Here is a 20,136-nt window from a genome sequence, read left to right as displayed (position 1 = left end):
TTATTTTCTCAGCCTCCTCAGAACTCCCCCTTTCCCAAGAGGTCCTTGACGTGAGTACAGAGAAGAGAGAGAGCGCTCAGAGTCAGTGAAGGGATGTTGCTCTTTGCTTTCATGCACACATGTTGTTATTGTGAAGATAGACACAATGCTGGAGGACTCAGCAGGTCAGGCAGCATCTCTGGAGAAAAGGGATAGGTGACGTTTCGACTGTTATTGTTATTGTGCTACTGGTGAATCTGGTGATAATATTAATGCCATTGTACAGAAAGTTTATTTTATGTGTGATTCGAAGCATAATTGGATTCATGCCGTGACAAGACAGGAAGACAGGTGAAGATTCAACATTGCCGTGAAAGGCGGTTTTTATTGGTGCAAAGCATGACAAACAAAACACAACATTAGTCAAGTGATGGGATAACAGTAGGAGTGATATCTGGCCAAGGGTTGGTGTTCGCTTGCTTTGTTTTAGCCCTTTGGAAGTGGCAATTAGTTTGAAAGGGCATGAGACTCATTATCACCCTCCGACTTGGTGCAAGTGTGCTTCCACGATCAGCAAAAGAGATGCATTCACAGCCTCTGTCTCTACGCTGTTGTGTCGACAAGCTACGTCCCTCTGTAAACAGCCAGGGTATCGTTCACTGATGGGCACCAAAGTGGAGATTTGCAACTCCTTGGCCTTGGCAGGTAAGCTGGATATGGTTGTGGTTGGGTTAATGAGTGACTTTGTCAACACTCATCGGCAACATGAGCTAGCAGGGCCAACACTGAAACCCCCTTCAATGTCAAAACCCATCACTAACACACGTCATCAGTTTAGCCAGTAGGGCCAGCACTGAAAATCCCCGTGTGTCAACATTCATTGCCAGCATTCACCAGAAGTGTCGGCACTGACGTGACTTGACAAGTTAAATATTAGCACCATTTAAAGGGGAAATGCAGGGGGGGGGGGGGGGGGTAGCCTAAGAGGGACTTCTACATTAAGCTTCACATTGTAATAGTTCACTGCAGTTCAAGCTAAGTTTACAGTAAGTTACCACTTCCAAACTCATCCTCGCCTCATCACTCATCATCTTCTGCCGGACTTTGTCCCCTTTGGAGCTTCAGCGGGCTTGGGACTCGGAGGAGGAGGGGGTGGAGGAGCTACCACCCCTCTCTTCACCTCGGGTATTGGCTCGCCATGTTTGTACACACTTACGGTGACATCGATGGTCTCGCCACCAAACTTGTTCCTGACGTTAATGCCATATTTGCCCGAATCGTCCGTGGTGATGCCTTTGATGGTGAGGGAAGCAAACTTGCCCTGCTCCATGGTGGCACAGTGGTGATCGTTCAATTCCAGGTCCGTGTCGTTCTTCAGCCAGGTCACCTCGGGGGTCGGGTCTCCGAACACAGTGGAGGTGAGGCTCAGAGTCTGCAGCACACAAGTGAGTTAAAAACCTCATCCACCCCTCGCACCATTGTAGTGTCATACAGCGCGGAAACAGGCCCTTCACCCACCGAGTCCGTGCCCACCAGGTTAACTTACAGAATAATGAAAGGCATAGATAGATAGGGTGGATGTGGAAAGGATGTTTCCACTGGTGGGAGAGTCTAGGGCCAGAAGTCATAGCCTCAGAATTAAATGGTGCTCTTTTAGAAAGGAGGTGAGGAGGAACTTCTTTAGTCACAGGGTAGTTAATCTGTGGACCAGAAGGCTGTGGAGGTCAAGGCAGTGGATATTTTTAAGGCAGAGTTAGACAGATTCTTGATTAGAACAGGTGTCAAGGGTTTTGGGGAGAAGGCAGAGATCAGTCATGATTGAATGGCAGAGTGGGCCAAATGGTTGAATTCTACTCCTATAACGTAAACTTGTGACCAGCGATCACCCCATAGATTAGTTCCATCCTACACAGGGACAATGAAGAGAATGGGGAAAACCCACGCGGTCACAGGGAGAACGTACAGTCAGCACCTGTAGTCAGAATCAAACAGGGGTCTCTGGCGCTGTAAGGCAGCAACTCTACCGCTGCGCCACTGTGCTGCCCTTCATCTTAGCCTTGTCTATTGTCTGTACGGAGATTGAACGTTCTCTCCGAGTGCTCCGGTTTCCTGCCACGCTCCAAAGACGTGCGGGTTTACTTCAGAGATACAGCGCAGAAACAGGCCCTTTGGCGCTCCGACCAGCGAGCCCCGCACATTAACACTATCCTACACCCACTAGGGACAATTTTTACATTTACCAAGCTAATTAACCTACAAATCTGTTCGTCTTTGGAGTGTGGGAGGAAACCAATGATCGTGGGGAAAATGTACAGCCAGCACCTGTAGTCGGGATCGAACCGTGGTCTCCGGCGCTACATTCGCTGTAAGGCAGCAACTCTACCGCTACGCCACCGTGACTGCCCTAAAGGGTTGGTAGGTTAATTGGCTTTTGTAAATTGCCTCTAGTGGGCAGGAAGCGAAAATAGGCTAACATAGAACTAGTGGACTCGGGAACTTGTTCTTCAGCGTGGACTCGGTGGGCCCATTTCCACACAGTATCTCTAAAACTAAAGGTTGAAGTTTTAACCCAAATAATCCACTGATTCATTTAACCTACAGATCTTTCTGTGCTTCTGGGAAAAGGAGGGAGCTTGAAACAATCCGAGTGTCTATTTCAAGAATGACTGATCCAATGTACCTTTTACATGCTACAGGATCACAACGCTACAAGGGGTATTGTGAGGAACACAGGGGACCCACCCCCCTGTTTGGAGTGAGGTACCGCAGCACCTGTGGAGGGAGGGAAGATGTTCTTCAAAGTAGCCCTACTTTTGAGGTAGATTTTGCAATGGAGCAGTAAAATGGAGACACGTCTCTCTTGTCCCCATTTGGTTGAAGGGATGCCAGGGATCACCAGCGTCTCTTCTTCATGAGGAGACTGAAGAAGGTTCATCTGTCTCCTCAGATTCTGGTGAACTTCTACCACTGCACCATCGAGAGCATCCTTACCAACTGTATCACAGTATGGTATGGTAACTGCTCTGTCTCCGACCGGAAAGCACTGCAGAGGGTGGTGAAAATTGCCCAACGCATCACCGGTTCCTCGCTCCCCTCCATTGAGTCTGTCCAAAGCAAGCGTTGTCTGCGGAGGGCGCTCAGCATCGCCAAGGACTGCTCTCACCCCAACCACGGACTGTTTACCCTCCTACCATCTGGGAGGCGCTACAGGTCTCTCCGTTGCCGAACCAGCAGGTCCAGGAACAGCTTCTTCCTTGCGGCTGTCACTACTCAACAATGTACCTCGGTGACTGCCAATCACCTCCCCCCACCCCCCCGGACACTCCTCCCACAGGAAAAACACTATGTCTGTATACATGTAAATAGATTTATTTATTGAAATCATATTCTATGTCGCTCTCCAGGGAGATGCTAACTGCATTTCGTTGTCTCTGTACTGTACACTGACAATGACAATTAAAGTTGAATCTGAATCTGATTTCTGAGGTGTTTGGATAGCATGAAGGATATTGAAGTGTGAAATACTTCTTGTACCTGCACTGTTTATTAGTTTAGAGATACACTGTGCAAACAGGCCCTTCGACCCGTTTAAACTAGTTCTACCCTTCACACTCGGGACAATTTACAGAAGCTAATTAACCTACAAACCTGCACGTCTTTGGAGTGTGGGAGGAAACCGGAGCACCTGGAGAAAACCCACGCGGTCACTGGGAGAACGTACAAACCCCGTACAGACAGCACCTGAGTTTAGGATCGAACCCGGGTCCTTGGCGATGTAAGGCAGCAACTCTACCGCTGCAACACTGGTGAGCTCGGGCCTGGTGAATGCCACCCTCCCCTTTATCTTACCTTTCCTTCCATAATAGTGACCACATCAGGCAATCCTCCTAACACTTTACCACGATCTAGAGAGAGAGAGAGAGTCGATATTAATTCAAAGCATCAATTTAGACACTGTGTGCTTTTGTCTTACATCCACACAATAAATCGCAAGATTCGAACACTTACTCTTTTCAGCAAAAGCAGCAGCTCTGTAAAAGACAATCAGAAAATAGAATTTAGTGAAGTGTCAGGCTGAAAACTCACCACTTAATATTTCTCTGTGCCGTAAAATGGTTGGGCTATTCAATGAAATATTTATTTATAGGACATTGAAACTTACTTGAGTCTCTGGAATTCATTATATGCCTCGGTATAAGCTGCAATATAAATCAAAGAGAGAGCAAGCATCAGACAATGCACAAATACTATCCACCAGGTATTTATGTCTGTGTCGGAAATATCTGAAGATGCTGGTTTGCACCAGAGCTAGACACAAAATGCTGGAGTAACTCAGCAGGACATTTCAATTATGTATAATTAACAATGACTTTTGGATGCCATTACTTCAGGCTTTCTCCCTCAATCAACTCTATATTTCCTGTCAATGACTCGCGCTCCCCTACACTTGCATCACAATTCGTAACTTTTCTATCCTCTCAACTCTTTATCCTTTCAGGTTCACACCTATCTTGGCCTTTGTCCAACCATCTGCCTATCAGAAGAAAACCCCTCGCCTGTGTTAACCTCTGACCGGCCATGCTCTGTCTTGCCATTCCACTCTTCAAGGTTTCTTTTCCCCGTCCCCTTTCCTCTGGCTTCACAATTCACAACTGCTCAATCCTGTCCCCCTCGTTACCTCTGGCCTATCAGCCAATCAAAACCCCCCTCACCTATGTCATGTTCATAAGTGATAGCAGCAAAATTAGGCCATTCGGCCCATCAAGTCTTGTCCGCCATTCAATCATGGCTGATCTATCTCTCCCTCCTAACCCCTGATTAACCTATGTCCTCTGGTTCTCGACTCCCCTAGTTTGGGTAAAAGACTATATGCGTTCACTTGTTTAAGAAGGAACTGCAGATGCTGGAAAATCGAAGGTAGACAAAAATGCTGGAGAAACTCAGCAGGTGAGGCAGTATCTATGGAGCGAAGGAAATAGGCAAAGCTTCGGGTCGGGTCTAAAGAAGCATTTCTACCCGAAACGTCGCCTATTTCCTTCGCTCCATAGATGCTGCCTCACCCGCTGAGTTTCTCCAGCATTTTTATCTACCATATGCCTTAACTTGATCTATTCCTCTTACAATTTTGTACACTTCTATAAGATCACCCCTCATCCTCCTGCGCTCCAAGGAATAGAGTCCCAGCCCTCTCCCTGTAGCTCAGGCTCTCGAGTCCCGGCAACATCCTCTGACTTGGTGTGAAGAAGGATCTCAACCCAAAACTTCTCTCATTCCTTCTCTCCAGTGCCTGTCCTGCTGAGTTGTTCAGGCATTTTGTGTCCATCTCTTCACCCTTTCCAGATTGCCAACATCTTTCCTGTGGGGGGGCAAAATGGAACGCAATACTCTAAACATGTCCTCACCAACGTCTTATATAACTAGAACATGACCTCCCAACCTCTGTACTCTGACCAATGAACATTTTGGTTTCATAAACTGACCCCATCCATCTTTTGCAAGCCCCTACAACTCGCACAATGCACCAGCACAGAGGTGAACATGCTGCACAGAGAGGACAAGTCTTCAGTGAGAGCAAAGATAGACACAAAATGCTGGAGTAATTCAGTGGGACAGGCAGCATCTGCGGAGAGAAGGAATGGGTGACGTTTGAGGTCTGAAGAATAGTCTTGACCCGAAACGTCAACATTCCTTCTCTCCAGAGATGCTGCCTGTCCCGCTGAGTTACTCCAGCACTTTGTGTCTATCGTCGGTTTCAACCAGCATCTGCAGTTCCTTCCCACACTAGAAGAAATGGGTGACGTTTCATGTCGAGACCTTTCTTCAGACCCTAAGCATCACTCATTCCTTCTATCCAGAGATGCTGCCTGTCCCGCTGAGATATATTCCAGCATTATGTGTCTATCCGGTATAATCCAGCATCTGCAGCTCCTCCCTACAGTCTTGAGTGAGAGCACTGCATTTACAATGAGAGCCTTACCCTCTCCTGAAAGATCCAGGTTCCTCTTGTAGCCCGTCTTGCCATCTAAAATCTCCATAGTGTACTTCCCCTTGTCTTTCTCCGTCGGTTCACAGATCTGCATCCAAACCAGGTTGTTGCTTCCACCAATTCTCATCTTCTCAGATGAGGCAATCTTGGCATCTCTATAAGCGCAAACAGCAACACAGTTGTAGCGTCATAATGCATGGGAATGTTGATCAATATGTCTCTCCCTGCACTAATCCCATCTGCCTGCTGTACACCCACACTCTGCAACTTCCCTATCCAAGTACCTGTCCAGTTTAGTTTGTAGATACAATGCAGAAACAGGCCCTCCAAGTCCACTCCGACCAGCGATCCCTGCATACTAGGGACAATTTACAATTTTACCAAAACCAATTAACCTACAAACTTGTACATCTTTGGAGTGTGGGAGGAAACCGGGGGAAAACCCACACAGTCACAGTGAGAACGGACCAACTCCGTACAGACAGCACCCGTAGTCAGGATCGAACCCGTGCTCCCTGGCGCTATGAGGCAGCAACTCTACTGCTGCACCACTGTGGCGCCCAAAATACTTGGCTTCTCCCCCCATCTCACAGCAGCTGAGGGATGTACCACTGCTGCAGGCTCACATTAAAGCCCCTTTTAACAGTGCGTGGATTCAAGAACTGTTAAAGGAAAAAATGATAACATGCATGTATTCCACTTATTCCAATCTACACATACTTGTGATACCAGAACACCTTCATATCCTCCATGTAGTACTTCAGGGAGGCCTGAAGTCTTATTCCTTCTGGAGTGCACTTTATCTTCAGGTCAGAGGCAGATAGTCCTAAAAGTTAACACATCATCAATCAATGCACACACATACTGGTTTGATAAAGCATTTCACTATTTCTGGTTAATGCCAGGTTAAAAATCATATTGAAAATTTACAGTGTGCAACTCAGACTCAGCGGGTCTGGCAGCATCTCTGGAGAATATGGATGAGTGGCTTTTCAGGTCGAAACTTGACTGAGGATGGGTCTCGGCCCAAAACGTCACCTATCCATGTTCTCCAGAGATGCTGCCTGACCTGCTGAGTTACTCCAGCACTGTGTTCATTTATGTATTAAGCAGCAACTGCATTTGTTTGCTTCTGCCCCATGTTGAATTATTTGGGAGCCCAGCGTAATCTTTCTTCTTTCAGTTCATTGCCGTTGGCTGACTGTGATATGGGCAACACACCTGGTAGAGCTGCTGGCCCACAGTGACAGAGACCCGGGTTCAATCCTGACCTCTGCTGTCCTTATGGAGTTTGCACGTTCCCCCTGCAACAGGAATCCCTCTAGGCTTTACATTTTCCACCCACAACCGAAAGACATGCAGGTTGCAAGATTTGCAAACAAAGAACTGCAGACACTGGTTAATACAAAAAAGGACACAAAGTGCTGGAGTAATTCAGCAGGTCAGGCAGCATCTCTGGAGAAAAGGAACAGATGACGTTTTCCTGTTGAGACCCTTCCTCAGACTGATTGAGGGAGGGGTGGGGTAAGAAGAAAGCTGGAAAAGGGGAGAGGCGGGACAAAGCGTCACAGCTAATAGACCAACAGAGGACAAGGGGGTTGTTTGATAGGCAAATGGTTGGAAATTGAAGAATCTGAGGGGAGTAGATGCAAAGGTGTGGAGAATAAAATGAATGTGGAAAAAAGGGTGATCACTGTGGTCAGCACAGACTTGGTGGGCTGACAGGCCTGTTCCCATGCATTATGATTCCATCATTACATCAGTATCTTCTATATGTTCCCTGCAGACATGGTGAAATCGTTCACCGTACAATGCATCAAACAAGCTATTTGTGACAAGGTATTTCTATTGTATGACTCCTTGACTCTAATAGAGTCATTGAGGCCTACAGCGTGGAAAGAGGCACTTCGGCCCAACTTGCCCACGCTGACCAACGTGTCCCATCTACATTAGTCCTACCTGCCTGCATTCGGCCCATATTCCTCTAACTTGTCCTATTCATGTACCTGTTTTAATGTTTTTTAAACATTGTGGTAGTACCTGCCTCGATTACCTCCTCCAGTGGCAACTCGTTCCATACACCCACCAACCTTTCAGTAAAAAAGTTACCCCTCAGCTTCCTAAATCTTCCCTCCCTCACCTTAAACATATGTCCTCTGGTTCTCGATTCCCCTGCTCTGGGCAAGAGACTCTGTGCGTCTACCCGATTTATTCCTCTCATGATTTTGTACACCTCGCTAAGATCACCTCCTGCACGCCAAGCAATAGTCCCACCCTGCTCATTCTCTCCCTACGGCTCAGGCCCTCGAATCCTGGAAACATCCTCGTAAATCTTCTCTGCACCCTTTTCAGTTTGACATCTTTCCCATAACATTGTGCCCAAAACCGAACACAATATTCTAAATGTGGCCTCACCAACGTCTTATGCAACTGCAACACAACCTCCCAACTTCTATTGAAAGCCATTGTGTCAAAAACCTTCTTGCCCATCCTATCTACCTCTGGTCTCACTTTCAATGAACTATCTGCCTGCATTCCTGGATCCCTCTGCTCTACAACATTCCCCAGAACCCTACATTTTACTGTGTAGATCCAACCCAAATATAACACAGCATTCATCGATTGCAACCTGCTGTGATGCTGCAAGTAAGAATTTCATTTTTCCATCTGGGACATATGACAATAAAACACTCTTGACTCTTTGATGATATCATAAGCAAGCTGGGCATAGAAACATAGAAAATAGGTGCAGGAGTCGGCCATTCGGCCCTTTGAGCAAGCATCGCTATTCTATATGATCATGGCTGATCATCCAAAATCAGTACCCCGTTCCTGCTTTCTCTCCATATCCCTTGAAGAGCTATAATGAACTCTAATGAACTCCACCATAGTAAGGGTATTCAACAATAGGAGGGCTTAGGTTTAAGGTGAGAGAGAGAGAAGAAGTTACCTAATTTGAACCATCTTTGATCAGACTTCAATGTTACACCTTTGCACTAAATGTTGCCCCCTTTATCTGTGGACGGCTTGATTGTGAGCATGTAGAGTATTTTCTCTGCACGTGACAATAATAACCTAAACCAAGCCAAACCTTGATGGAGAACTTAAATAAGCAGGGCAGAGAAGGACAGGGTGGAATGCCAGCAAATGGGATCAGCATAGATGGGCAGGAAGGTCAGCATGGATTTGGTGGGCCGAAGGGCCTGTGTCTTTGCCTAACAACTTGATGAGCCGATCTGGGTTGGAAATGCAGACACTTACCACTGATTCTGCTCATCTCTTGGACAATTTCCTCATACACTGAAAGAGAAAGAGAGAGCAGAATGTAAGTAGAGGGTGGGTGGGGGAGGGCGGATGAGGCGGTAATTGAGGGTAGGTAGGGGAGAGGGGAGGTAAAGGTGGTAGGGATAGAAGAGGGGGAAAGAGAAGGTAAGATAGGTGGTTAGTGACGGGGAAGAGAAGCAAGAAGTTTAAAGAGGGAGGGGAGGGGGACGAGGAGAGGAGGAAGGGAGGGGGAAGAGGAGAGGGAGGAGAGGAGGGGAGGGAATGGGGAAGGGGAGGGGGGGGGAAGAGGGGGAAGAGGAGAGGGAGGAGAGGAGGGAAAGAGAGGAGAGAGTGGAGGGGGAAGAGGAGAGGAGGGGGAAGAGGAGGGGGAAGAGGAGGGGATGGGGAAGAGGAGGGGAGAAAGGAGGGGAGGGTGAAGAGGAGGGGATGAGATGGAAGAGGCAGGGAGAAGGGAAATAGAGGCAGGGAGTGGATGCGGAGGTGAGTGACGGGAAAGTGAGAAGCATGTGGGCGATGTTTGTGAACCAGACTCCGACTCTCAGTCCCCACTGATGGAGTGTTTGAGTAAAGGTTCTAGCCCTGTGCTGCTGAGCCTGAGGCCCCTGGCGACAGACCCACACTGTGACCCATACCTTTGCCAGCCACCTCCAGAACTGAGATATCCTGCCCTTTGTCGTCCTTCAGTGTCATCTTGTACTCCCCCATATCCTTCTTGGAGAACTAAAAAACAGAAAGGATTGAATCAGACAGGGACTGCAGACAGCTCACCTGAAAGGGGCTGTCCCACTGTACGAAGTAATTCAAGAGTTCTCCCGAGTTTCCCCTGATTCGAACTCGGAGAATTACGGTAATAGCCGTTCGTAGGTACTCGGGGCTCTCGTGGACATTTTTAAACACGTTGAAAAAATTTCACGAGCTTACCGCGTTTCCCGAGTACCTGCCGTTAGCGTTACGAGCCACTAAGAGACGTCCCGAGCTCCGACGTACCCGCTACTACTTACCACGATTTTTTTTTAAACTCGGGAGAGCTCTTGGGTAAACTCGTATAGTGGGACAGGGCCTTAAGGCACCATTCACTGTGGTGGCCGGGCACACTGCCAGCCCCCAGAGTGGAGGGTAAAACATAGCTGGCATCAGAACCAGGTGATGCAGTGGTGGAGTTGCTGCCTCACAGCGCCAGAGTCATCCTGACTACGGGTGCTGTCCATACGGAGTTTGTACGTTCTCCCCGTGACCTGCGTGGGTTTTCTCCGGGTGCCCCGGTTTCCTCCCACACTCCAACCACGTACAGGTTTGCCAGTTTAATTGGCTTCGGTAAAATTGTAAATTGTCCCTAGGATAGTGTTAGTGTGCGGGGATCACTAGTCGGTGCGGACCCAGTGGGCCGAAGAGCCTGTTTCCGTTGTGTATCTTTAAACTAAACCAGCCAGCCAGTCAGTGGGACCTGAGAACAAGATATGCATCTATCTTCCCCTCCCCCCCTCTTTCTCCCCTTCCATCTCCCTCCCTTTACCCCCCACTTTATCTCGCCTCCTCTTCCCCCAGCTCCCTCTTCCCACCCTTCTCTCCCCCCCTTCCCTCTCAGTTCCCTCCGCCCACTGCTTTCCCCTCCCTCCCCCTGCTTTCCCCCATCTTCCCCCCCTCTACCTGCTCACATCCATCTCTTCCCCTCAGCTGTCCTCTCCCTTCCCCCCACTTCCTTTCTTCCCCCCACTCTCCTCCTCTCTCCTCCACTTTCTCCCCCTGCTCTTTCCCTCCCCCTTCTCTCCCCTCCCTTATCCAACTCCCTCCCTCCTGCTCCCCCACTCTCTCTTCCTCCTCACTCTCTCTCCCCTCCACTTCCCCCCCCTGCTCTTTCCCCCGCTCTCTTCCCCTCCCTTACCCCCACTCTCTCCCCCTTCACCCCTTGTCCATCAAGCACATGGCACGTCCTGAAAGAACACTGAAACACTAACTAAAAAAACACCATTAATAGCATTCTGAACATTGATATTTTTCTGATCTGATGGCAAATTGCAATGATCAAAAAATGTAGCTTTAATTTACTGTACATTAAAGTACTGAAATTATAGATAACAGTTGAGTCTAAGTCTTTCACACATCACATTTAATTTACTGTTAGATTTAACTGAGGTACAGCACGAAAACGGGCCCTTTGGCCCACCGTGTCCATGCCGACCATCGATCACCCTTCACACCAGTTCTATGTTCTCCCACTTTCGCATCCACCACCTATAAACTTAGGGCAATTTATAGAGGCCAATTAACCTACAAACCTGTACGTCTTTGGAGTGGGGGAGGAAGCCGGAGCACCCGGAGAAAACCCACGTGGTTGCAGGGAGAAGGTACAAACTGCATACAGACAGCACCCGTAGGCAGGATCGAACCCAGGTCTCTGGCGCTGTGAGGCATCAACTCTACCACCACTGAGCCGCCCCATCATGCAACCTATCTTGGCCTTTCTTATGTCTGAAGAAGGGATCTAACCAAAAGCATCACCCATCCTTCTTTTCCAGAGATACTGCCTGACCCGCTGAGTTACTCCAGCATTTTATGTCTATCTTCAGTGTAAACCAGCATCTGCAGTTCCGTCCTACACATGCAACCTGTCTTGGCAGCCGTACTGGCACAGATCCCACAGGAATGCCGAGATGTCGGTGGATTCTCCTCACCTCAGTGAGATGCAGCTTGCATTCCCCAGTCTCCATGTTAGGTGGTTCTTCTGCAAAGACAGCGGCAAATTCTTTGTACCAAGCAAACACCGTTTCCTTCTTCGTGTTAGCCACCTGCAACACACCATGGAGATAAAGCACGTCCATAAGTCAATAAGAGTCAAGAGCGTTCAATTGTTGTACATATCTATGACAGATCAAGCATAACACAATCGCTCAGTCCGCCTGGACTTACCTGATCTCCCAGTGGCCAAACACTAATTCTCCTTCCTATTCCCAGCAAGAGGTACAGAAGTGTGAAAACACACACCTCCAGATTCAGGGACCCTTTCAGCCCATCAGGCAACAGAACCATCCTCTCACCAGCGGTCCTGACCTCCCAACTACCTCATTGGAGATCCGCAGACTATTTTAAATTAGACTTTACTGGGCTTTATCTTGCACTAAACGTTATTCCCTTTATCCTGTTTCTGCTCCATGTGGGTGGCTTCATTGTAATCATGTATAGTCTTCTTGCCGACTTGATCGCACGCAACAAAAGCTTTTCACCGTACCTCGGTACACGTGACAATAATAAATACTAAACTAAAATAATCAAATTATTACTTAGAGCAGCAAAATACCTCTGTAAACACAAGACACAAAGTTCATGTCTAATTAGTAAACATTCAATGAATTGCTAACCATATTACTAGTGTAAAACAAAACTCCAAAGTCCTTAGTGCAACTAAGACAGTCCACAGTTCATAGCTGAGGTTAGTGTGCGTAGTGTTCACGAGCCTGATGGTTGTTGGGAAGAAGCTATTCCTGAACCTGGACATCACAGTTTTCAGAGTCCTGTACCTGCTTCCTAATGGTAGGAGTGAATCGAGAGAGTGGCCAGGGTGGTGTGGGTCTTCCATGATATATTGGCTGCCTTTGGGAGGCAGCTCCTCAAAGATGGCTGGTCACCAGAATTGTAAGTGATAGCACCAATTATTAAAAGTCGAATTTGCAACGTGATCACCCAAGCAGACAAGAATGTACCTCGGTAGGCGTGACAATAAACTAAACTAAAAAATGTATTTTTGTTACTGCAAGTTAAAAATGCTGAAGGCTGTTTGCTACCTTGTTTAATAGAAGTTTCATTGCACAGTGGCGATCGAAGCAATTGCTTGTCAATATCTATGGCTTCCCTCAGCGTAACTAGTAGCCTGTGTTCTTAAAGAGACAGTGAAGTCTGATTACTGTGGGGAAGCTCCATCCATTATAACCAAAATTTGTTGTAAAGAGGGTCCGTAATAACAGGTAGACTGTGTTTATGTAGTCTTTTCTTTGACTGGATAGACTGGATTAATGTATAGCCATCTTTGACTACATAAACACAAGTATTTCACAAGTGTCTCGATACACATGACAACAATAAGAAGCTAAACTGAATTAAATGTTACCTTGCATATCAACTCAACGTCACATTCATCAGTCACACGCCAGTGCATGTATTCAGCAAAATGAGGACCTAGATAACAAACAGAAGCAGTTTAGCTAGGATACCAGTAGTCCACAAAACTAACCAAGATGACTCATTCACTCCTAGTGAAAGAATTGACCGACTGAAAGACACAGCATGGAAACGGGCCCTTCAGCCCACCGAGCCCACACCGATCATCGATTACTGTTCGTAAGAGCATGCAAGAAAAGGTGAGCAAGGAAGGAGATATTGATTCTAAAACGAGGTCATTGAATTAACAAACGAAGGTAAGCCCTGAAGTTGGATTCAGAGACATTAGTTACACCAGTAAACAGTAGGTCCATTCAATTTTTCTTTCCAGTAGAGTAGAAGGACTGGCAGGCCACGTGGCACGAAGGAAGGGTCGAGCCTGTAGAAGGAGATGGCGACGGTGGACACGAGAGTAAGGGCCGGTGAGAGAGTGAACCGGGGTCTCAACATCCATGCCGTCAAGGTCGGCTGAGGGAGGTGCCCGCGGGGCACAAAGGCTGAAGGTGGCCGGGCGAGGAGAGGGATGAGGGTTCACTGGACGATCCCGACGGAGGCCCTGCAACAGCCTGGGGCTCGCCTGGATCGGGCTCTGCTCCAGGAGACTGGTCTTGGAAAATGACGGCAAAATCTGGCCACTCAGTGGCCTATTTCTATGCCCTTTGTACTATTCAGAGATCGCACTTAGGTATGGCAATACTTTATTGAACTTCATGCAGAAAAATAATTTCACAGTATGTCTGTATATGTGATAATAAAGAACTATTGAGTAACATTAACCTATCTTTTCATTGAAATGACTGATGATTTCCACATTAAAACCTATTAATACAGTGTAGGAACCGTTAAGATTGCAACAGGAGACATTGACCTGAACATAGAGTATTTATGTCTCACCTTGTTTCCTCAAGAATTCTTTCCTCTGGAATTCCGCTTCGGCGAGAACGGCCTTAAATGCTGCAACGGACAAACCATTCCCGTTAAAGCAGGCTGTCCAAGTCGCTAGACGCTGGCGTGGAACAGAAGTTGACTCAATCATTGAACTTACCATCTCCAATCAAAACCAGGGAGGACTGGTTTTTGGCCCTGCCGTCCTCTAGTTGGACAGTGTAGGTACCTTCATTCTTGCTCGTGAACTTCTCCATCACCATCTCAATCATACCAGTGGATTTGTCAAATGTAATCTTGTGTTCCTTGAAGCAAACAAAATATCATTACTTAACATGGTGAATATTTGTACTAACACTAACGATATTTAGAGTCATGTACAGCATGGAAACAGTCCTTTCTGCCCAACTTGCCCACGCCGACCAACATGTCCCAGCGACACTAGTCCCACCTGCCAGCATTTGGCCCTCAAAAACTTTCCTATCCATGTACCTCTCCAAATGGCCCATATCCCTCTGAACTTTGACCTGCCATGCTTTGTCCTGACCCTCCACTCCTCTAGTTTTCTTTCCTCCCATCACTACAATTGGTGCAGCGGTATAGTTGCTGCCTCACAGCGCCAGAGTCCCGGGTTCAATCCTGACTACGGGTGCTGTCTGTATGGAGATTGTACATTCTCCCTGTGACTGCGTGGGTTACTCCAGGACTGTGACTCCGGGTGCTCCGGTTTCCTCCCACACTCCAAAGACGGTCCCCTTTGGACCGATAACTGTGTTGAGTGATGTTTCCGGGCAGGGACCTTTCTTCAGACTGCAGATGCTTGAAACAAAACACAAAGTACTGGAGGAGGGAGTGAATGACAAAGTGGAACCAGTCTTAAGAAGGTTCCCGACCCAAAATATCACCAATCCATGTTCTCCAGGGACGTTGTCTGACCTGCTGTGTTACTCCAGCATTTCTTGTCTTTCCTCAGTAAACAGCCTCTGCAGTTCCTTGTTTCTACATAAAGCAAGTTTAGTTTAGTTTAACTTAGTTTAGTTTAGTTTAGAGATACAGCATGGAAACAGGACCTTCAGCCCATTGAGTGCACGCCAACTATCGGTCACCAATTCGCACGAGTTCTCTGTATCCCACTTTCTCATCCACTCCATACACAATAGGGGCAATTACATATGCCAATTAACCTACAAACCCGCACGTCTTTGGGATGTGGGAGGAAATCAGAGCTACCAGAGGAAACTCACGTGGTCACAGGGAAAATGTACAACCTCCATACACAGACAGCAGCCGAGGGCATGATCGGATCCGGGTCTCTGACGCTTAGAAGCTGCGCCACCGTGCCACCCACTTTCCAGTCCACTCCCTACACTGGGGGAAAGTTTTAACGGCCAATTAACCTACTAACCTACGGTGCATCTTTGGGATGTGGGAGGAAACCAGAGCGGTCATAGGCAGAACGTGCAAACTCCACACACACACACACACACAGCACCCGAGGTCAGGATCGAACCCCGGCCTCTGGGGCTGGGAGGCATCGGCTCTACCAGCTGCGCCAGTGTGCCACCTTTGGTAAACGATCTGAAAATCAGACTTTATTTCAGTGCAGCCCTCAACGTTCTGCCTGCCGCCGCCACCGACATTTTGTGGGCAGTATTTTGCGCAGCCTCTTCACATTTGACTCTGTCAACCAAACTGGGCCAGAAATGTGCCAACAGAGGGGTGAGTCAGTTCACACACCTCCACACAACCAGCGTCTATTGGAGAATATAGTTACCGGACTGTCGACCAGCTCCAGGTCGTTGACAACAAACTTGCATAAAGCAGCAGACGTCACAGTGTTCAGCCTGAAGCCAGAAACGAACTTGACCTTTATCAAATACTTCGTAGGATAATTCATGCTTCAACTGGATTGCTAAATGGAAGCAGAGAAATAACGTTCTTTCAGCGACATCCAATGAAAAATAATCAATCCAAATTGATCATTTAATTTAATTTAGAGATACAGCGCAGAAACAAGCTCTTTGGCCCGACTGAATCCGCGCTGACCAGCGATCCCCGCACACTAACACTATCCTACACACACTAGGGACAATTTACTATTATACCAAGCCAATTAACCTACAAATCTGTACGTCTTTGGAGTGTGGGAGGATATCGGAGCGCCCGGGGAAACCCCACGCAGGTCACGGGGAAAACGTACAGACAAGCACCCCTGGTCAGGATCGAACCTGGGTCTCTGGCGCTGTGAGGCAGCAACTCCACCACTGCACCACCCCATACCAAATATTACAAATTTATTTTGAAGTATTACATTTTTCCAAGGGTCCCCGATTAATCATATAACCTATGCACAGCTCTAATAAATGTATTATTACAATATTCTCACAGATATAAAGGAGTGGACTTTCTGTTCAATTATTGTGATAAACTTAAATATGGGGAATTACAAGGAATGCAGTTACGATTGGTTAAAGGTTAGGCTGACGGATTAATGAGTCACCCTTCCGACAACAAGCAGAAATGATTCAGGATGTCACAGGGACTATCACAACATTTAAGAAACATTTGGACAGGTACATGGATAGGACAGGTTTAGAGGGATATGGGCCAAACGCAGGCAGGTAGGACGAGTATAGATGGGGCATGTTGGTCAGTATGGGCAAGTTGAGCCGAAGGGCCCGTTTCCACGCTGTATAGAAGCACCTCAAACTATGAGAGACATAGATCGGGTAGACAGTCCTGCAGGGTGGAATGTCCAATACTAGAAGGCACAACTAAGGTGAGAAGGGAGAATTTTTAATGGAGATGAGCAGGACAAGTTTTTTACACAGCGATGGTGGCATTTAAGAGGCTTTTAGATAGGCACATGGAAGTGAAGGGAATAGAGGGATATGAGATCAGTTTAACTTGGCATCAAGTGGGACAAAGGGCCCATTCCTGTGCTGTTCTATATACCATGTTCTATGAGATTGTTTATGGCTCAGAGTAAACATATAACCCATGTGGAGGAACGAGTTTGACTTGATTGTATTTATGTATAGCTTTATCCACTACTGAGCATGCAGTGAGTCACCTAGCTCCAACGCCATCTTAGCTAGATCTCACCTGAGTTCATTCATAAGTCATTTTGTGTTCATAAGTTCATATAAATTCTAGAAGCAGAATTAGGCCATTTGGCGCATCGAGTCTACTCCACCATTCAATCATGCCTGATCTATCTGTCTCTCTCAACCCCATTCTCCTGCCTTCTCCCCATTATCCCAGACACCCATATTAATCATGTTGATCTCCGCCTTAAAAATATCCACTGACTTGGCCTCCTCAGCCGCATGCGGCAATTAATCCCACAGATTCACCACCCTCTGACTAAAGAAATTCCTCCTCATCTCCTTTCTAAAGGTACGTCCTTTTATTCTGACGTTGTTCCCACTGGTCCCAGACTCTCCCACTAGTGGAAACACCCTCTCCAAATCCACTTTATCCAGGCCTTTCACTATTCGGTAATTTTCAATGAGATATCCCCTCATCCTTCTAAATTCCAGCGAGTACAGTTCACAAGTTATAGGAGTAGAATTAGGCCATTCGGCCCATCGGGTCTACTCTGCCATTCAATCATGCCTGATCTCTGCCTCCTAATCCCGTTTTCCTGCCTTCTCCCCATAACCCTTGACACTCATTCTAATCAAGAATTTGTCTGGCTCTGCTTTAAAAATATCCATTGACTTGTCCTCCACAATTCTGTGGCAATGTGCTCCACAGATTAACTACCCTCTGACTAAAGAAGTTCCTCCTCACCTCCTTTCTAAAAGAGCGCCCTTTAATTCTGAGGTTATGACCTCTGGTCCTAGATTCTCCCACCAGGGGAAACATCCTTACCACATCCATCACATCTATGCTTTTCATTATTCTGTAAGTTTCAATGAGGTCCACTCTCAACCTTCTAAACTACAATGAATGGAAGCCCAGTGTCGTCAAACACTCGTCATATGCTAACCCACTCATTCTTGGAATCATTCATTTAAATCTCCTCTGTACCCTCTCTAGAGCCAGCACATCCTTCCTCAGATATGGAACCCAAAGTTGCTCACAGTACTCCAAATGCGGCCTGACCAGCGCCTTATAGTGCCTCAGCATTACATCGGGGGTGCAAGATTGCAACCTTCACGTGGTCCGCCCTGTTTTGACAAATACAATCAACCAGGCGTGCAAAATCAAATAAGATCAAATAGAACAAGTTGTCCTACAACTTTAGGCTGTGCACGCCATACGCAAGAAGAAGAAGCATTACATCTCTGCTTTTGTATTCCAGACCTCTTGATATAAAATGCTAGCAGTGCCCAGTGCCACCTAAAGCTCATCATGTGTTCATGCAAGGGTTTAGAACATTAGCAGTGCGGGAATGAACATTGAAAATAAATAACTCCAGACTGTCCTGAGAAAATTCACAGGTAAATGATGTGTGAATGATGGAAGTGTCTTCATGTGAGCATCAGCAATAAAGGCACCAGTAACCGTTCATCTTTACTCACTTGGGTGCCTGATTTCATGGCTCAAAGCCAACAAGCGTTCCAACTCTGAAAAATAGAAGACAAATGGTTAGTGTTTCATGATGACATTTCCTGAGATTTAAGAACACGGCTGCAATTTCGATTCTTTAGCAGAAATTGGATACAAAGTGCTGGAGAAACTCAGCAGGTCAGGCAGCTCTCCAGACTCCATGTTTTCCAGAGTTGCTGCCTGACCCGCTAAGTTACTCCAGCACATTGTGTCCTTTTGTGTAAACCAACATCTGCAGTTCTTTGTTTGGTTTAGTTTGTTGTGCTGCTGCAAGTAAGAATTTCATTGTTCTGTTTCGGGACATATAACAATAAAATTCTCTTGACCCTACACTGTTTAGTTTAATTTAGCTTAGAGATACAGTGTGGAAACAGGCCCTTCGCTCACCGAGTCCATGCCAACCAATGAGCATTCACACACTAGTTCCATGTTATCCCACTGTCAAGTTACAGAGGGCCAATTTGCCTACAATCCTGCACATCTTTAGGATAGACAATAGACAATATGTGCAGGAGTAGGCCATTCGGCCCTTCGAGCCAGCACTGCCATTCAATGTGATCATGGCTGATCATCCCCAATCAGGGATGTGGGAGGAAACTGGAGCACCCGGAGAAAACCCTTGCAGGTCATGGGGAGTACGTGCAAACCCTGTACAGACAGCACCCTTAGTCGAAGATCGAAACCGGGTCTTTGGTGCTGTGGCAGCCACCCCTAACCTCTCGAAACAATCTCGACACTTTAGCAGAGATTTTCCGTTTATATACGTGCATTAGATATTGAAAAAAAAGTGTTGGAGGAACTTAGTGGGGTCAGACAGCTTATGGGAAGGGAAATGGTCAAATGATCCTTTGGGCCGGGACCCTTCTTCAGTCCATCGCTCTCCACAGATGCTGTCTGACCCATTAAGTTCTTCCAGAATATTTATTTTTGCTCCAGAATGCAGCGTCTGCAGCCTCGTGTGTGTGCACTAAACATTGCCTGGGGAATAGGCAAAAGTTTGGAGAGAGCAAAGTTAACTGCATTAGTTTAGTGTCATAGCACGGAAACACGCGCTTCGGCCCAACTTGCCCACACCGACCAACATGCTCCATCTACACTAGTCCCACCTACCTGCACTTGGCCCATATCCCTGTAAACCTGTCCTATTCATGTACTTGTCTAATTGTTTTTTTAACATTGCAATAAAACCTGCCTCAACTACCTCGTCCAGCAGTTCATCCCATCAACCTTTATGTAAAATAGTTAGCCCTCAGATTCCTATTTAATCTTTCCCCCTCACCTGAAACCAATGC

The 20,136-nt window shown here is 47.0% G+C and overlaps 1 protein-coding gene across 1 annotated transcript in view; it reads right to left on the bottom strand.

Moving 5' to 3' along the window:
- Nucleotides 1-331: 331 nt before the first annotated feature.
- myom2 (myomesin 2) overlaps nt 332-20,136 on the bottom strand; it is a 115,418-nt gene continuing 95,613 nt past the window's right edge. The window contains 15 exon segments of the mRNA XM_033020675.1: nt 332-1,411; nt 3,829-3,884; nt 3,988-4,010; nt 4,142-4,178; nt 5,957-6,120; nt 6,686-6,791; nt 9,227-9,265; nt 9,883-9,970; nt 11,923-12,036; nt 13,353-13,420; nt 14,297-14,356; nt 14,448-14,592; nt 16,062-16,121; nt 16,123-16,199; nt 18,817-18,861. Of these exon segments, the coding sequence (XP_032876566.1) occupies nt 1,067-1,411; nt 3,829-3,884; nt 3,988-4,010; nt 4,142-4,178; nt 5,957-6,120; nt 6,686-6,791; nt 9,227-9,265; nt 9,883-9,970; nt 11,923-12,036; nt 13,353-13,420; nt 14,297-14,356; nt 14,448-14,592; nt 16,062-16,121; nt 16,123-16,199; nt 18,817-18,861 (1,427 nt within the window). The 3' untranslated portion in view covers nt 332-1,066.

Source organism: Amblyraja radiata, chromosome 5 (genome assembly GCF_010909765.2).
Source record: "Amblyraja radiata isolate CabotCenter1 chromosome 5, sAmbRad1.1.pri, whole genome shotgun sequence".
Classification (NCBI taxonomy): domain Eukaryota; kingdom Metazoa; phylum Chordata; class Chondrichthyes; order Rajiformes; family Rajidae; genus Amblyraja; species Amblyraja radiata.
The sequence above is the reverse complement of the archived record's forward strand: the minus strand, read 5'-3'. Positions and strand labels throughout refer to the sequence as shown.